This window comes from Scomber scombrus, chromosome 18 (genome assembly GCF_963691925.1).
Source record: "Scomber scombrus chromosome 18, fScoSco1.1, whole genome shotgun sequence".
Lineage (NCBI taxonomy): Eukaryota > Metazoa > Chordata > Actinopteri > Scombriformes > Scombridae > Scomber > Scomber scombrus.
In genome coordinates, this window is record NC_084987.1 from 22,331,431 (window position 1) to 22,349,068 (window position 17,638).

General features: G+C 39.2%; 2 protein-coding genes across 2 annotated transcripts; one reads left to right on the forward strand and one right to left on the reverse strand.

Annotated features, from left to right (window-relative positions):
• Positions 1–1,820: 1,820 nt before the first annotated feature.
• LOC133999172 (zinc finger protein Gfi-1b-like) lies at positions 1,821–4,018 on the forward strand. Its single transcript, XM_062438356.1, has 5 exons — positions 1,821–2,076; positions 2,290–2,459; positions 3,339–3,455; positions 3,571–3,736; positions 3,822–4,018. The coding sequence occupies exons 1-5, from the start codon at positions 1,821–1,823 to the stop codon at positions 4,016–4,018; spliced, it is 906 nt and encodes a 301-aa protein (XP_062294340.1).
• Positions 4,019–5,632: 1,614 nt separating this feature from the next.
• engl (endoglin, like) lies at positions 5,633–15,730 on the reverse strand. Its single transcript, XM_062438357.1, has 16 exons — positions 15,724–15,730; positions 15,186–15,355; positions 14,249–14,386; positions 13,898–14,072; positions 13,412–13,583; positions 13,141–13,285; positions 11,992–12,196; positions 11,626–11,780; positions 10,672–10,827; positions 9,857–9,949; positions 9,518–9,772; positions 8,811–9,332; positions 8,133–8,277; positions 7,956–8,057; positions 6,764–6,878; positions 5,633–5,720 (listed from the first exon to the last, which is right to left on the reverse strand). Exons 1-15 carry the CDS (start codon positions 15,728–15,730, stop codon positions 6,766–6,768), a joined length of 2,553 nt encoding a protein of 850 aa, XP_062294341.1. The 3' UTR covers positions 5,633–5,720; positions 6,764–6,765.
• Positions 15,731–17,638: the final 1,908 nt, after the last annotated feature.

Below are 17,638 nucleotides of genomic sequence, written 5' to 3' on the forward strand. Positions count from 1 at the left end.
TTTTAGCTGTAAAAGTTTACACTTTCTGTTCGTCACAGATCATACCATACTACACCCTGCTAATTATTTGCAGATATATTATGACCCATTAGCAAGTTAATGTGTAGTAAACAAATGTTTTTTCAGGGACATATATGATTATGTTTTCATATTTGCTATTACAATTTACAATATATAAAATGTATAACAGAATAACATTAATTAACAAATTAACAAATCTATGTTAATAATTTGTTAACATGAGTGTACCAATCATTAGGGCGTATACTGATTACCACTGTGTTACCTGAAAAGTACAATGATATTTCATTTATGATCTTCCTTCCTGAGGAAAAGGTTATTAAGTTAGTAGCCTATAATTTTTTAAAAAGAAAACAAAAAGAAAATCTCCCTTCGCTCTCAGATGGAACTGTGTGGGATGGCTGAGTACTACAAGAGAGCACATACACACACAAGCAGACGGTAAGGGCACTACAATAGTAAAGGTTCTCATGTTCACATGAGAATGATGAGATAATCAAACTTTCCAAATGATGCTCAGTGTATTTATGAGTCCACCCACATTAAGAGTGGCAACTCCATCCAATGACACAGTCTTATTAGTACTGTATCTCAGTGAACAACATCTTAAACGAACAGTTGACCAAACTTTTCACGCTCAGGGGTGTTGTCATGTTTTTACAGACACGCATGTCAACATTAGTTGTCTACAATCAAACACATAATAGAAAGGGTGGAGGATTTTTTTTTAAGTTACTCTTTTTAAAAGTAACACATTTAGATTATTTTGTCATTTTACAGATCACTTCAAACGATTTTTTGGATATTTTTTTTCTTCCTCTTGTACCTCCTGCCCCACAATCCTCTGCAGCCTTTCAAAATCAAATCAAATCTCTTTGTGTCATCAGTTGATGGGTTTCAGAAAGAGAAAAGAGGACGTTACCAACAGCGGAGACACAAGAAACTCCCTCAACCTTCAACTGCGCAATACAAAGGTAAGATTCAGCTGGAATTTCATTGTTATGGTGTCAGGGTTATATTTAATTTATGTTATAAATTATGTTTCAAAAACTTATGTACTTAAAACATGACAAATTCAATCTAGTGGCACTTTACAACTTCTTCTATGCAACAGTCAAGTTTTGAATATATTGAAGGTGTCGATATTATTTTACATGATAACATAATAAGAAGCTTACTAAATAAATCATCTTTATGGCAGTGCAGATACAAAATCGACATGAAGGTTAATGGAAAAAATATGAAACAAGCTGAGCAAAATTAGTCAGCGGTAATTCTCTCGAGTTGTCGCTTACTTTTTCTTTCAGGACTTCATTCTCTTAAGACCTAATGTGAACATGCTCTATTATCAAAGCAGTTTCAATCTTTTACTTGCAAAATATCTGGTGTCACAACATAGTTAACCTGTTACATTCAGCACTTGGTAAATACTTTTGTTCAATTCTGATCATCAGAACATCAAATTCTTAAATTTAAAACCATTCTGCTGTTGTTCTAAATGTGTAAATAGAGAGTATGGAATTAAAATGGAAGTATAAAAAGTGTTAGTAAAGTGTCAGTTTAGAAGAAAACATCACAGCAGGGTTATCCTCAGTGAAAGCCCTGGCAGTGTTTGCAGGTGGCGGGTTGTACTTGTTAAGGAAACCTCAAGCTTTGGCATTGTAACTGAACATGCACCAACAGGTGTGTGACATCTGAATGTGTGCAGCTCTAAAAGTGACATGAAAGATGTGACTTTTCAAACTCCTGCAGGCTTCTAATTCTGCAGTATTTATACCTCCCTCAGTCACCCTTCTGCCATGCCGCGATCGTTCCTCGTCAAGAGTAAAAGGACCCATCTGCTCGGCCAATCTAAGGATTCTTTTAGACAGCACTCCCGGTCCCAAGCTGGTGCCAAGCAGCCTTTTGGGCAGGACAGGAGGGAACCTGAAGATGCTGTGCAGCCTTTGACCTCTACGTTAGGAGTCAAAGATGTTCTGGCTTCAGGCCACTCACTGTGGAATAGGATGGCAGTTTGGTCTAACAGTGACCCCACATGTGATCCTAGGACTTCAGGTACCCAACACTTCCTTTGGCATTGTTTTTAGAGTTAACAGAATACAGTTAATCCATGTAAATATTGATGATCTCACTGATTTAATTTAGTCATGAAGCGGCGATGACAAGAAGAGGCTCTGAGTTATTTGACACAGTGTTCAGGATTCAGTTTTGTACAATAGAAATGACTCACTTCTCACCATTGTCATCCTTTTCTTTTTCTAATAAAAGCCACTGTTGAGAGCAGAGATACTCCTCTGCCGGCCTCGCCTCGGTCAACGGACAGAAACCAGGCATCTGAAAGAGAGAGGGAACTAGAAAGACTGGTCTTCATGTTACTCAATCACACTTCGCACACCGACCTCAAATCCCCCGTCAGCCAGTGTCCGCTATGTGAAAAGGTAGGAAGCTCCTGGATTTTCAGAATTGTCACATGTCCTTCACTCTCCCCGTGTTCTTATCAGTATTTGTGACAAAAGAGGAAATCAGTGTGAATAAAAGATAATTGCATGGGAACATGTCAGCAGCTGTGGTTTCGTGTGTGAAATACACTCTGAGTTCAGTCTGGGTCGTTCAGGAGTATGATTGCAATGTTTCTTGCGGTTATGTCGGAGATATTTTGAACAAAAAAAAAGAAATCTAAATTAAATTATGGTTAGAACATTTTGCTAGTAATTACATTCATTTGTATGCATTTCCAAAAAACTGAGATAACCTGGTTTGTAAAATATATATATTTGTGATGTAACTTCACAGATTAGAACACAATTAATTAATATTATTCAAGCGAATCTCTTTCCATTGACACTGAGTGTTTCCACTCAATCACCTGAATTCTACAATTAATATAGAGATAAAATGGATTAAATTGCCCTTATCGCTTCACTGAACCCAATTCACACTGCATTTATGAGGCCGATACTGATATTGATATTTGAATTGTTTTAAAAACCCTAACCCTATAACTACATATCAGCCAATAAGCATTTTTAAAAAAACACTTAAAATCCCTTTAATGTGGTTATTTAGTGACTGCGACTACAATGTGATAAAAAATAGTAATATTAAGTTATAAAGTAGTTACATAAAAATAAAAACTGTTGAAATCTAAACTTGTGGACAAGCTTTGTAATGGTATCACTGTTCATAAATGACCTCAAATGTACACATATTTGGTATTTCCTTGTTACTTATTGGCTGACATACCGATTATATCTTAATATCAGCTTATTTATCAGTCTATCCCTGCTGTTAAGTCATCTTTTTCTTATTCCTCTCAGTCTCTTCCAGAAGTCTTACTATCAGAACGTGGTCTGCAGCCTTCTGTCCCATTGACAAGATCACCCACAGCCGCTGACATGCCCCATATGAACTTTGGCTTCAGAGCAAGAGCTAAGGTAGAGTGCACTATGAGAAAATATTTAATTGGGCAATAGTTTTATCGGTTTTCAGTGAGAACACATGATTTTGTCTCTTGTTTGACGATGTGTGTATGTGTTCTTGCACATCCAGGAGCGAAGTTTTGCCTGCAAGGTGTGTGGAAAGGTGTTCAAGCGCTCATCCACCCTATCCACTCACCTCCTCATCCACTCAGACACGCGGCCTTACCCGTGCCAGTACTGCGGCAAACGGTTCCACCAGAAGTCAGACATGAAGAAACACACCTTCATACACACAGGTGAGTGGGCAGGGCAAACAGGAAATTAACCACACTGTTAAATACTCCAATTCATACTCTTTACACTCTTCTAATCTTCCCTCAGGTGAGAAACCGCACGTGTGCAAGGTGTGCGGTAAAGGATTCAGCCAGAGTTCCAACCTCATCACCCACAGCCGAAAGCACAGCAGTTACCGGCCGTTCAGCTGTCCTCGCTGTCAGCACAGCTTCCAGCACAGGGTTGACCTGCAGCGCCACCAAGAGATTCAGTGCGTCTACAGAAACATGTATGTTAAAAACTGAGTCCAGGAAGTGATGACGTCATAGCAAAACTGGGTCAAACAGCACTTGTAAATAATTCTCAATCACTCATTCACATGCTTGATTAAAAGTGGATGTTTATGTTAATAAAAGTGGGTCGATTTGTGTAGAAAACATTATTTCATCCTCTTGGTTTGTGCTTTTTTACATTTTTGTGTTGCTCTTGTTAGTTTTATGTGTTAAGCAGGAACCTATGCAGCATCCAAACACACTACTGCCTATGACTTGTAAAACATGGTGATAATGCAGGTAATGCACCACCAAAACCTATTTACAATGATAATGGGATTATTTTTCTAAGATGCGCTCGTGGGCCACAGTGCTCTTGGTGTATCATCATCCAATCACGTTGTGTCATTTTTTAGAAACTACTGATCTGCAGCAGGGCTCCCTACAGAGATGACTGATGATAATCCAATTTCTATGGTGCACTTCAACTTCTGCAAGTAATAGAAGGCTTATCTTGAACTTGAGTTTAATAAAAAGACGTGAATTTTCAGAACCATTTCTACAAGATGATTAAAAATACACAGATTTAAAGCCGTAGTAATCAAGATTTAAAAAAAAAAAAATCAACAATAGGTCAAATTACTGCATGTAATTCAAAAAGTATTGCTTCCAGTAAAGAACCTAGATAATTATCAACTAACTGTGCAGTTCCTGATTATCTATGCAGCGTTTTAGCATCTTGTAACTGATTGCTTTGATTGTATGGCCACCACAACTTTAGTTTTGGTTCGCTGCTCTCATCAACCAGCCATCTGCAGCAGCAGCAACCACTGTCAAAAAAAAAAAAAAAAAAGTTTTGGTAAACCCGAAGTACGCAATGTGCAGACAGCAGAGAGACAAAACACTGTCGAGCAATTATTTCCCTCAGGAGTCAATAGGAACCAAAATAGGGCAGGAATTACATTCATCAGATGGCCAGAGACACAACAACACAATCATTTTGCTCTGTATCTACTGGATACATCATGTTCGCCACTTTGTTGAGTCTACAGCTCTCCACTTCCCCCAAGTGGCCCAAAGAATCTATTATTACAGGGTTAAACATAAATAAACATACAAATAAGTACATTATACAGTCCTGTATGTTTGACTTACTCACAACATACCCTTTTGTTATTTGGGTTGCACGTGATTGGAGAATGAAAAAGCGCATTTCAAAATGGATTTGAGCTCATTTAATCTTAATAATTTGCCACATGAACACAAAAGAATTCACATACAGTACATGATGTAGTTTTGATATCCAGCTGATATTCACAGTTACAATAGTTATCTTCGACCCAGTGTTCCATTTCTGAAGCCGAAGAAGATGTGGTTTCCGCTCGAGTCACTGCAACCAGTTTTAGATGCTGTCCAGATAAAAGCTTCTGCGTGTGATGATTTTCTTCCAGTTTCGAAATGACTCGACGAGGAATGGCTTGGCATCGATCAAACAACGTTTCATTTTGAATCGAACATCTGACTGTTTCAGAATGCCGCGATGAGTAAGTGCTACTGTATTCAACATAGTTTCAGTCCTCTCTGCTGCAGCAACGACGAACGACACTTACCACTGAAATGCACAAACATGGCTCTGCACACACACAGGCAGCTGTGCTCTCTCACACACACACAAACTTTTTTTTTGAACTTCTGTCCTAGTTCTCCTTTTTCTCAGATTTTGCAGGAGGAAATCCTGAGGAAGAGATAAAAAGAATAAGACTGTTCAGACCTATCAGTGTCAATCTGCAGGTGCTCGCCTAATGTTGACATATTTTCTGGTACTTTTAGCCACTACAGTTTATTTTAAATACACAGCTTTGACATTATAGATTGAATCGCGATTAAGCAACAGCTGCAGTAAACTGTTCACTTCTAATCTGTAAGCCTAATAACGTGTTTAAATTGAACAACGGGGATAGACGCAGATAGTTATGACACAGACTTATGACTGAGTTACAATGATAAATTGATGGCAGCTTTACACTTATTTGTCTGTGTAGTATACCACAATGTATTTTAAAGTATTTAGTTCAATCATTTGATGGAAAAACTGGCAGCATTTACAATTAAATACTAAACCTGCAGAGGAGGAAAATTACTACATAATACATAAAACAACACATTTATCCATAAGTAACACTATAACACCAAATACACAGTTATGGCAAATACATATAGTTATGTGATATAAATGATGATAAGTGATCTGTGATGATAACATTTTTCATGAGACTTTGTTGCAACATAAGGAAAATGTCAGAGTTCAAAAGAAGTCATTTTGATGAAATTGACTGATTAGACACAACTGGCAAAAAAACCCTTTAATTTTCTCACACCCAAACATGAACAAAGCATCTCTAACACAGAAAGGGCTTAAAAAGAAAAACATAGTATAGGAGAATTACAGCTTCAACGTAGAGTGAAATGTGAGTGTTATAAAGCTGCTTGTTCAAATATTTAATTTGTCACTGGAGATTTTATGATGTGTATAAGAAAACACGTAGTCTGAAATCCAGTTAGAAGTTTTTGACGATATATTCCCCCTGACACAAGCGCACAAATTCAAGAGCAATTTCAAAACACCAGTCATAATGCTTTTCTTGGCATCAACAGTCAGGTAATGGAAATCCTAAAGTTCACACCAACATAAGTGCACCCAAAGCGGAAAGAGGTGAATAATAGCTACAATGTATCGTTAGTGATCCTTCTTAAATAACCTTGCTCATCAGGTCTTACCTCTACACAGAGCTGGTGGACTGATCTGACGGTGAAGGTGAATTCCAGATGATGTGGCCTCCATGAGTCTGGTCTGTTAAATCACCTTCTCGTTCCAGTGGTGCTGGGCGAGCCCCTTCAAATAATAGATATATATATATATGTATTTATAATCCTGTTTTAGTGCTTCCACAGGGCCATCATCATCTATCATCATCTATGATAATAACTGGTGGTTTCTGTGATGTTTTCATTCTACCTGACTTCAGTCAAAACACTGTAGCAGTACTGTCATGTATTCTGTATTTGATTTATATTTGCCTTTGAAACACTTTCTGATTAAAGGGGATGATCCTGGCATGGAATATACTTCTGGGAATGTGTAACTATTTTCCCCACTGGGCTGGTGTTCACCCCCAGAGTGAGTCAGATTCATTAATATATATGCTAGCAAACTGAAAGTGTCCTAATCGTTTTAGGACAGGATGTCTATGGGAGAAGTATGAAACTCCACTTTAATGTCAACCTTTCCAAATGAGGTGCTTCGTATCCTAGCCAAAAACCAAGAAATGTTTTCACAATTACACCCATTACCTTTTGGAACTACAACATTACGTGACTGGTAAAATTATTTTACTTTATAGATATCTATCTAGTTCTGTCTTAGAAATAGTAAATAGTCCAATTTAAAAAGTGTACAGCCACATTAGCGGCTCAGTGAGGTTGTAATTTAGAACAGCAGTGCTTTGAGCTAAATGCTAACATCACCATGCTAACATGTTCCCAAAGACAATATTAATATGCTGAATATTTAGCAGCTCAAATTTCCCCCGTCTTAGTTTTTCCACTTTGCTTGCCAACATTTGCTAACAAGCCCTGAACAGAAACTACAGCTGATGTTGATGGTAATGAAAGTTGAGTTTAGTCATGAGCAAAGTATCTGACAAATGTTAATATTGACGTCATGTCTGTAGATATAAAGTTAAGGGATGACTAAAGTTATTACTATAATACTATAAATAGCAAAGAGTGTTGACTCACTATTGCGGTGAATTAATTAGTGATCAACAGTAGAGAAACACATTTAGAGATATGGTCATTATAATTACTTTTATATTAATACTTTTAATTACTCACGTAAGTATATTTTTAAGATGATTATATATTTGACACAATAACTTCACTTTGCTTTAAAGGAAGCTGATCTCATTACCTGTATAACTGTGAATGCACCACAGCCCCCCGACCAAGCTGACGCCCATCACAAAGGCTGCAAAGATGATTCCCATCACTGGTCCTGTCTGCACCACAGAACCTAGAGACAGAGTGTTTATGAGAGAGTGTGACGTAGGGTTAAACACTAAAAAATGATCAAATAAATGGTACTCACTGCTGTGCTCTGGATGTGGGCTGGCCAGTGGGGAGACGCTAAGTCTCTTGGTTCTTGCGCCTGTGGGAGGCCTCAACACTTTGGGTGCCAGTGAACTAATACGCTGGGTGACCACCATAGGCCTGGACAGGTTTCTGATCTCACACTGAGATGGGAACACAGGAGAATAAGTAAAGTTATTACCACCTTGCAGTACTGTAATATCAACATGAGAGTGTTACAAAGCACACATTATGATTTCAAGACAGGACAGGATAAATTAAAGGTTTATTGTTGAGTTTGGACAAGTTTTTGGTTTTCAATATATTTCCTACCTATGAGTTCATGCCATAACAGTATGAAAATTAAGCAGCAGAGGTTTTAAACTTTCTTGAGGTCTATAAGCCAACACAGTGAACATTTTGCTGTATTAATTAAAGTTGCATTAAAGGTACCCTGTGGAGTTTTTCACAGTTTCTCACCAGAACATATTGTGTGTATGCTTGAGGCCAAATAAACCTGTTAAGTACATTTTCTACCTCATGAAACATTTGCAGAGCTGATTTTTGCAAGAAAAGGTTAGCCCCGACCATGTTAGCATGCTAGCAGTTTTTTATGCTAAGAAACAGAGACCCATTTTTAAAGCTGTTGTTGTTGAGGGATGCTTTAACTGCAATTATCTTGTGTTATGAAATGTACCTGATGCCTGGGTGACCTGGATACAAGTGGGGGGATACGTAGCCCACCCTCACAGTCATTCTCTGACTCCTCTTTCATGGGCCCCCCTTTTGTGGAGTCAGAGACACACAGGCGAAGGCTGCAGTGGAGGAACTGCATGGAGTCATTATAAACCGGCCGCAGGAGGAAACTAAATCTCAAGGACAGATTCTCCTCCTCTGCTTCCATACTTGTGCTACTCTTTTCCATCCTTCCTGATGCTTTGCTCCCTATTCTCATTTTGTGGCGAAGGGAGAAACTTTCATCATTATCATCAACATCCTTATAATCCCGGTCTTCTCTTTCATCCTTTTCCTCCTCCAGTTCGCCATTCCCTTCTTCCTCCTCTTCTCCTTTTGTTTGTACACCAAGGGTCAGTGAGGGGTCTGACGAACAGCCGTTGCTGATGACAGTCCAGAAAGGAGACTTTTTTGGGTCTGACAGAGGAGAGACCACACATGACATCACCTCCACAACATCTGTAAAAGGGCCTTTGGCGGAAATCTGCAGTAGGATTGAGAACGAATGAAGAAGACAAATTGTACTTACATTTTTGGCTAAGACGCTGGAAATATACAGGACTTAAATGATGTACCATGAAGCTTTTTTTCAGTTTTTGCTCTGTTTCATTGATAATGAGTTTAAGTAAGCACAGAAAATAATATGAGAGAGATGAGTCACACTCAGACCTCAAAGTAGACACGGTGGTTTGCAGTGATGACACAGGGGCCAACCCGCTTCTGATCGTAGCGCTCAGAAACAAAAAGCTTCAAAATGAGAACCGGCCCAGATCTTTGTCTGGGTGTCAGGGGCTGGCTCAGTCCTGGATCCGGCCCCGGACCCCGGGGTGCCCAGGGGACCAGCCCTGTCGGAGGAGTGTTTACACTGTTATCATCTTCAGAAGCAGGGCTGCTGGGGCTGGAGACTGTAGCCAGACAGCTGAACTAAAACGAGGAAGAGGAAATTACACATTAAGAGTACTGAATAAATAATGGAGAACATTTGAACCAAAACGAAGATAAACACACAGATATCTCATGTATGCTGAGGGGACTTTTGGACTTTTTCCCTGTGCCATTGAGCGCCGGGATGGTATGAGGCTTGTCTCTCCATAATAACACCTGGTTGGACAGGAAGGAGAAGAGGGAAACAAAGTTGTTACAGTCAACAAGATAGATAGATATGTTTTTTACATTTTTCACTGTTTCAACACATTCACCTTCTGCCTCTGTTGTTTGTCTCTTTTTTCCACTTTCTGAGGTCAGTTTACATCTTCCGTCTTTCCAATTTCCTGCCTCTGAAGTGAGACTTTCATTCTCTCTTAATTCACCTCTGTGCAGCTTCCCAATTTTAGGCGTTGTTCTGGTCACAATGACCTAGGTCGAGTGTCTCACCGGGACAATTTCCACTAACCATGTTTTCAAGAGTCCATTATGCACAGCATGTTTTTGTTTCACCACTCTCTGAGAGACTTTGACCTATGTTTTACCCACTTGCTCTACAAGCGTCATTCGTTCTCTCCCTCTCAAATAAACTAATTACCTAATTAACTCATTGTCTCTGCCTCTGTTTCTGTCAATTATGGCACAAACAATCGAAAATCTCCCCAAACTCTTAATGGACAAAAACATACAGATAATATGGTGTATGAAAAATGTATACAGAGTTATATGAACAAAAAAAATAGAATTTGGTAAATTATAATTAACATAGCGTTCAATAAATAACAAAGTTAGTTATTCATCAATAATTATTTAATTAGTTAATATACGAATCAAGTTTGTTAAAGACAGAACACATTTGTATTCTCTTAACTCCTTTCTGTCCAAATGTCTTATCTCACCTTGTTTTTGTACTGCACCCCTTTGGGATGTCCCAGGAGCAGTCCCTCAGTCCCACAGGAAATGACTGGGAACACCAACAGGAAATGGCTCCCATTGGACTGAGCCTGGCATGTTGGGTCTCGCAGAGTCACGGCAGCCACTGGGACAGATAAGCTCTGAAGGAGAGAGTTGTGGGCCTTAAAACCAACACAATGACCTGAAAGTTGGCAAAAAAGGGAACTACAGAGTTGGGTGATAATTCACTATGAATTTGTCACTATGACCGACCCCTTTCATATTACACATAGGCCTAGTCATGTGATTGATTGTTAACATAAAAATATTTTAAGGCAGCTTTAAATATGATCCATTTATAGGTTTACAAGATATGTAGAATACTTTTTTTTTTTTTTTTTTTAAAGATTTGTATTTTTCATTTAAACACTTTCTTTCTTTCTTTCTTTTTGAGCTACTGGAGTCTTTGAGAAACCACCTAATTCATTATAGGTGCAATGTGTAGGATTTAGTGGCATCTAGCGGTAAAGTCGCCACCCCCTCTCCTCCCACCACCTCTTCTGAAGTAGAACCTACAGTGGCCACAAACACTCTCTAGAGCCAATGTTTGGTTTGCCTGTTCTGGGTTACTGTAGAAACATGGCAGTGCAACATGGTGGGCTCTGTGGAAGAAGACCAGCTCCTTGTATAGATATAAAGGGCTCATTCTAAAGTTACAAAAACACAATGATTCTTAATTTCAGGTGATTATGCACTAATTAAAACATACTAGTGAATGTTTTATTCCATTTCTGCCAAATCCATTGAACTAGATACCACTAAATTATACACACTGCACCTTTAAGTTGCAGTAACTAGTAATATGTGCTGAACGTACAGTATGAGTTATATTCTTTCCTGCTTCTGTCTTTATACATTTCTTATATATAAGACTGCATTAAATACTAAGGTGTAAAGACCTGCAGGATTTGTTGGTCCACGGTCATACTGAGGCGTCCGTCGTCACACTGCACTGTGAAACTCTCTCGGCCTCCTCCCACTCTGCCGCCACCATTCAGCCACTCTCTCAGCCTGCGCTCGTCAGCCCAGTTAGGCCGCCCAACCACAGGATGCACTGCAACCACGTCTGAAGAGACATTGAACACTCCCTTACCCAACACATACATGCATTGATGGAAATACTCTGCTTTCATTTCTCATTCTCCAGACCACCAAACAACATATTCTCCTCTTGATAAAGGATTTAAAAAAATAACAAGGGTAGTTTAAAAAATGAAATGGAAATGTTTAATTCACTCACACAGTGATGGAAACAAGAGACACACAGGGGTCCTGACCTGTCCTGCCCCCAGCCAGCTGGATCACAAAGCGATTGGCCAGGTCAGCCTCAGTGTATGAGGTCACCTTGGTGTAGCCGCTCTCACTGGCCCAGACAAGAAGGTCAGGTAAGGTGGACAGGTCGGAGTTCAGTATACTGGAAAGGGTCAGGTCAGGCTCAGGTGGGTAGGGTGGGGATACACTGTTGGAGGACTACGAAGAGAGGAAGAAGACATACTGTACATAGACATAACCACATAATAAGATACAAGCAAGTAAGAGACATAAACTGAATACATTATTTTTGGGATATGCACCATGTAAGCACAGTATCAGCTAAAATAATGAAGGTCTTGAAGAGATGTTGTAAAGTCGCTTCTCCATCTTTGTCAGTTACAACTTACTTCAGCTAACAAGAGCAACAAAGCGGAGCTCTGGAGATATGAACATGTGGCTACCACCACAGTAGAGCATGCACCCACAATCATATTGGCATTAATCCAAAAGTCCATCTAAATTGATCAATCCAAAATTAAAACATGTAAAAATTAGCTACCCAGGAGTTCCGAGTTCAGAAGTGGGTGAGCAGTTTTTTAAGAATAAAGCTGGCATTATTCTACATTTTTCTCATTGCCAACAAAAACCAACAATGTGTTAGCCATTCGGTCATCGCTTTGTAACTTCCATAAACAAAAGACATACATTTTTAAAAATAGGTCACACATATATATTTCCATTTTAAGAAAAGGCTTAGTAAAACAGTTGGAAACTGTGGTTTTCAGCAACTTTAATTAAAACAGGGGTGCATTTGTAAGGGATTATTTTCAGCTGCGGATTAATCCACATTTAGTGCTCTAGTTAGGAAACACAGTAGCAGGACAGTGTGTGTGTGGGTTTTAGTCAAAATAAACTTCTGAAGCAATGTTTTTGTAATGAAGGAAGGATGTTATACAGCGCAACAACAGAGAGGAATAAGATATTTTTAGATATATAATTCAATACTTGTTAGTAGCATCAATTCATTGTTGGTTTAGGTCCTTTCATGGGATTTATGTAGAATAACACCAGCTTTATCCTTTCAAGGCACTTTGCTGCATCTGTGCAAACAACTCTCCAGACATATAAGTCACATGACATATGAAGATACAAATCCTCACATAAACAGAGACGTGACCCCGGACACCATGAGCAATAATGGCCCAGTTGACTGGCATCGAGCTGCTGAGAATCAACACAACCTTCTGTGTCTTCCAACTGGCCATCGGGGGCACAAGAGAGACTATCACCTCCACCTGCAGAGAGCTGGATGAGGCAGAGAGAGAGCTTTGCATATCTCAGTGAATCTTACATCAGGCAGGATCTGCCCTCATCTTAGTGTCTGAAAGTATGAATCAGTTTGTTGCTGTAGCTGAAGCTGCAAGTTCTCACCCACAGAGTCCTGAGCCCGCTGAATGGAGCTTAATCACGTGAATTTCGGGGCTGTTCCCACCTGCAGCCACGTGGGTGCAGCCCTGCACTTCCTGTGGCTGCAGGTCAGAGGTCATGTAGTTGTTAGAGAGGAACATAGACTGCAGCTGGCACACAGCGGGCAGGGTTGGATCTGAGATATGGAGAGCAGAGTTTCATTTGAAAAGGAAGTTAGTTTCATAAGATCTCAGCTTTAAGTTTTGGTGAGAACAAAGAGGGGAGATGATAGATAAGGTGGTATGACCTGAATTTGAACAGTACCAATCTATGCGCAGATGTTTAAGTTACCCACATGTAATGATACTATTTCAGTTCTATTAATATGCTTATAAGATGAGAGCTGTAAACAAATGTCTCTCAAAATGATACGCATTTAAGCTGTTGTACTTTTGCAAAGCTTATATTTAAAACTATAATTGATGATATGGCAGTTTCTCTGTGGCTAACCCTCTCCAAGTCGGACATATGCTCGATTGCCATGCGTTGTGTGTGTTAGAGAGGACAGGTTGCCATGGTGCTTCAGAGCCCAGCGGTGCAGTGCGCGTGGGCGGAAAGGTAGTGAATGCACCGGTTGGACTTGCAGACGTAGGGTGAGGGACTCTACGCTGGAGTTGCTGGACACCTTAAGGATGAAAGCAAAGAAGAAAAGTTGAAGGGAGAGAAAGGTAATTAGATCATACAGATAAAACTACTATGTCTCTGCTACTTGATACAACTTTATCTTTATCAGTTTGTCCAGAAGTAATAAATTAATTCCTCAGTACAGCATTTTACACCAAACTGCACACTCTGACTGACCTGCACCAGCACCGGCAGGTCAGGGGACAGTCTCTCAGCCTCCAGCCACCAGCTGACTGGGAGCTTGGAGCTGAGCAGCAGGTGGAGGGCTCTGAGAGGTGAAGGGGACAGAGACAAGGGCTTCAGCATGACCGTCACCTGTAGACAGGAGATGAAAAGGGTGTCATGTGGTATAGCTGTAAAACCAGCTCAGTATAACAAAAGAGGGGATGTATTTCAGACAGCTATATTTGGTTATACGGAGTCCCGAAAGTGACAAAATGTGTTAAATAGATAATATTGTTAGTCAAATCATTTTAATGTAGTGTACATTTATTTTATTCTTCTTTTTATCGTTTATAAGCTCAAACATTTCTTTGTAAGCCCCGGTTCTAGTTTTCTTTGTGTTAAGCTATTTGAATAGACTGGTGCTCACTGTGTTAAGTCATTAGCATTTTCACTTAAGCTAGCTAAGTCCGCTAATTGCTCAAACGACATTGCTCCACAAACAAACTCAGGAAATACATGGATATACATCTCATTACATGATTAAATGTGTGCAAAGAGCCCCCGAAAATATGAAAACTAATGAGTTGAATAATAATAATAAGCTAAGCTGAAAGATACATACATGTTGCTTTTTATACCAACTGACTGAAGGTGAGAGTAAAAGTATAACACTTTATATTTCTTTTTACTCTCCATTTGAATTATTTATTCAGTATTTTTTATTCAGTTGTATTTTTTAATTTGTCTGAACTTTTTTTTATACATTTTGTCAGTTTCAAGGCTCCATACTTTTACATCATTTAAGTTTGAAAGCTTAAAACAAAAGCGTAGAACATTATTTCATATTTAAATGATCATGAAGTGTCATGAACTTTGTGACACTCGTCATTCTGTGGTTTTCCTTTCTGTGTCAATCATGTTTGAAACTTGAAACCTTTTGAAACGTCACCTTATTATCGGGGCTGTTCGTAACTCTCCCCACAGCAATGACATGAGTCTCCTTGTTGCCACTTTCTCTTGCAGCGCAGCCCAAACCAACCTCAAACCTCTCCAGCAAACCCTGAACAGGGTGTAGCGCCCCCACTGGTGCCACTGAGCATTGCAACTCTCCACTTTGAGCTGAGGAGTAAGAGTGGATACATGATTATAAAGTGTGAAAAAATTAAACTTAAAATATTGGCACAGGGAGGTATGAAGAAATCGGCATTCCTTGATGTCAAAGAACAAATAGAATGAGTTATGAGAGAGGTCAATACTTAAATCTCTGCCTGACGCAACTGGAAAGCTTCCCAGAAGAAATCTGATTTGTCCCTCAAAACTATGTAGACTAACAATTTTCACTTTCATTCTGACAGTTCAGTTAAAGACTTTTGACTCATGGCTGCAAGAACAAGGGGGATGTAACATTTGATTCTTCAACAACAAAGTCATCATTTAAAAAAAGGAAAAAAAAGTGTGCAAGTCCAGCTGAATCCTGACATTGTTACCTGCCATTGTCCTCCAGAGCATTAGGAGACAGAAAACAGTCCATCCAATCCCTGACAGTGAAGGCATCATGAAAGGTTCAACACGACAATGATTTAATGTGTTGGCTCCTCTTGCAACATCCTAGCGAACAGAAACATGACAGCATTACGTATCATTCATCATACTGTAGCAAGCCTTCAGTGCTATCAAAATCAGTCTAATCATATGCAGTTGTCTCAGATGTCTGTGGGAGCTTTTCAGCATAAAACAAGATCAGTAAAATGATCTAGTCATTCACCTCATCAATAGAGCTGGAATGATTAGTATATTATTTAGTCAATCGACAGAAAATAAACATGTAACAATTTATTGTTTTTAGTCATTTTTCAAGCAAAAACTGAAAATATTGTCTGGTTCCAGCCTCTGTCTGAAGAAGAGCATTGAGCTTGAAATGTCACTTGTGGTATCCTATTAAAAGCAACCTGCATTGAGAGCTGCAGTGTGCGGATTTTTCTCTTGCTTTTACTGGTTCCAGCCTCTCAAATGTGAGGATTATAGAATAATCATTCATCACAAATGCAAACTGAATATATTTTGGTTTTTTGGATCGATGGTCAGATAAAACAAGCAAGTTCTACACATTAACTAGAGTGGTTAGAAATTATAATGGATCATAACATTTCTGGCTATTTCTCTCAGGAAAAGAAAAATCACATGTTAAGATAGTCATGATTAAACCAAATGAAAATGAGATAGTACATCATGACACACAGTCAAAATCTTTACTTACTGTCTCAAAATTGGAGATTACAAAATCAGATAATAAGATAATATGTCTGAAAGTTCAGTTAGTGTGTCAATCATTGTTTTTAATTTTACCATGACTAATTCAGATGGGCAATGATTTTGCATGCTGTTTCTATTTCCATTAGAACTTATTAAAAATCAGCCATAAGTTTGTCAGAGAGAAGAAACAAGAAAAAATAGATATAGCATTAGGCCCACATTAAATCTGAGATCTAGTTTCATTTAAGACGAAGGAAAATCGTGTTAAACTTTCAGAACAACACGGGTCGATAACACCTACTTAAAAAAATCTGAAATCTATTTAGATGATGCATGAGATAACACAATGTAATTTTCCAACTATAAGAAAATCTAAGACGTTTATCATGCTTAGATCATGTTAATATAAGATATCTCTATTATTCCCTGAAGGATTTAGCTGCCAGTTTTTTGTCATATTTACCATTTCTAAAGTTGATTTCAGGTTACTTTAAACTCTTTCTCTTCATTTCTGAACTAAACACGACTAAGCAAAAGTTGAACTCACCTGCGGCGCTACACGGAGGGACAGGCGGTCTGCTGATCCAGCTGTTGCTTCAGGCTTCACTGGAAGGGCTGGATTCACAACTCAACACACGCCCCCCTCATTTCCTAAACACACAACCATGCAGTCACACACACCCTCCACATCTTGAAGTAGGCAAAAAAGACTCAACTCTCAGCTGCGTGTCGCATCTTTTATCCAGTTGAGGTGCGACTTGTGAGAAATATTTCTCATGGGAAATTCATTTTTACAACCGCGTGGGCCTGGAGGGGAGAGGTTGTTGTAAAGACACAATTAAAGGGGCAATGGGAGGGACTGCGGGATGGTGTGACAGAGTGGAGAGAGAGATGGCGAGGAGAGGAATAAAAGGCTCCGAAAACGTCTCCAATCGTAGAAGGCAACGGGAAGGAGGGTTGGAGGGAGAGAAGGAGGGAAGAGGAGGAGGAGGGTGGACCTCAGGAGTTTGACTGGCAGGTGAAATGTTTGGGAGATGCAAGGAGGTGAGAAAACGAGCAGCACAGACACACAGACACATGCACTTATTATGTCTTCTCTGACTTGCTTTCATGACAGGGATCATATTTTCCATATTACTGCCTTTGAGT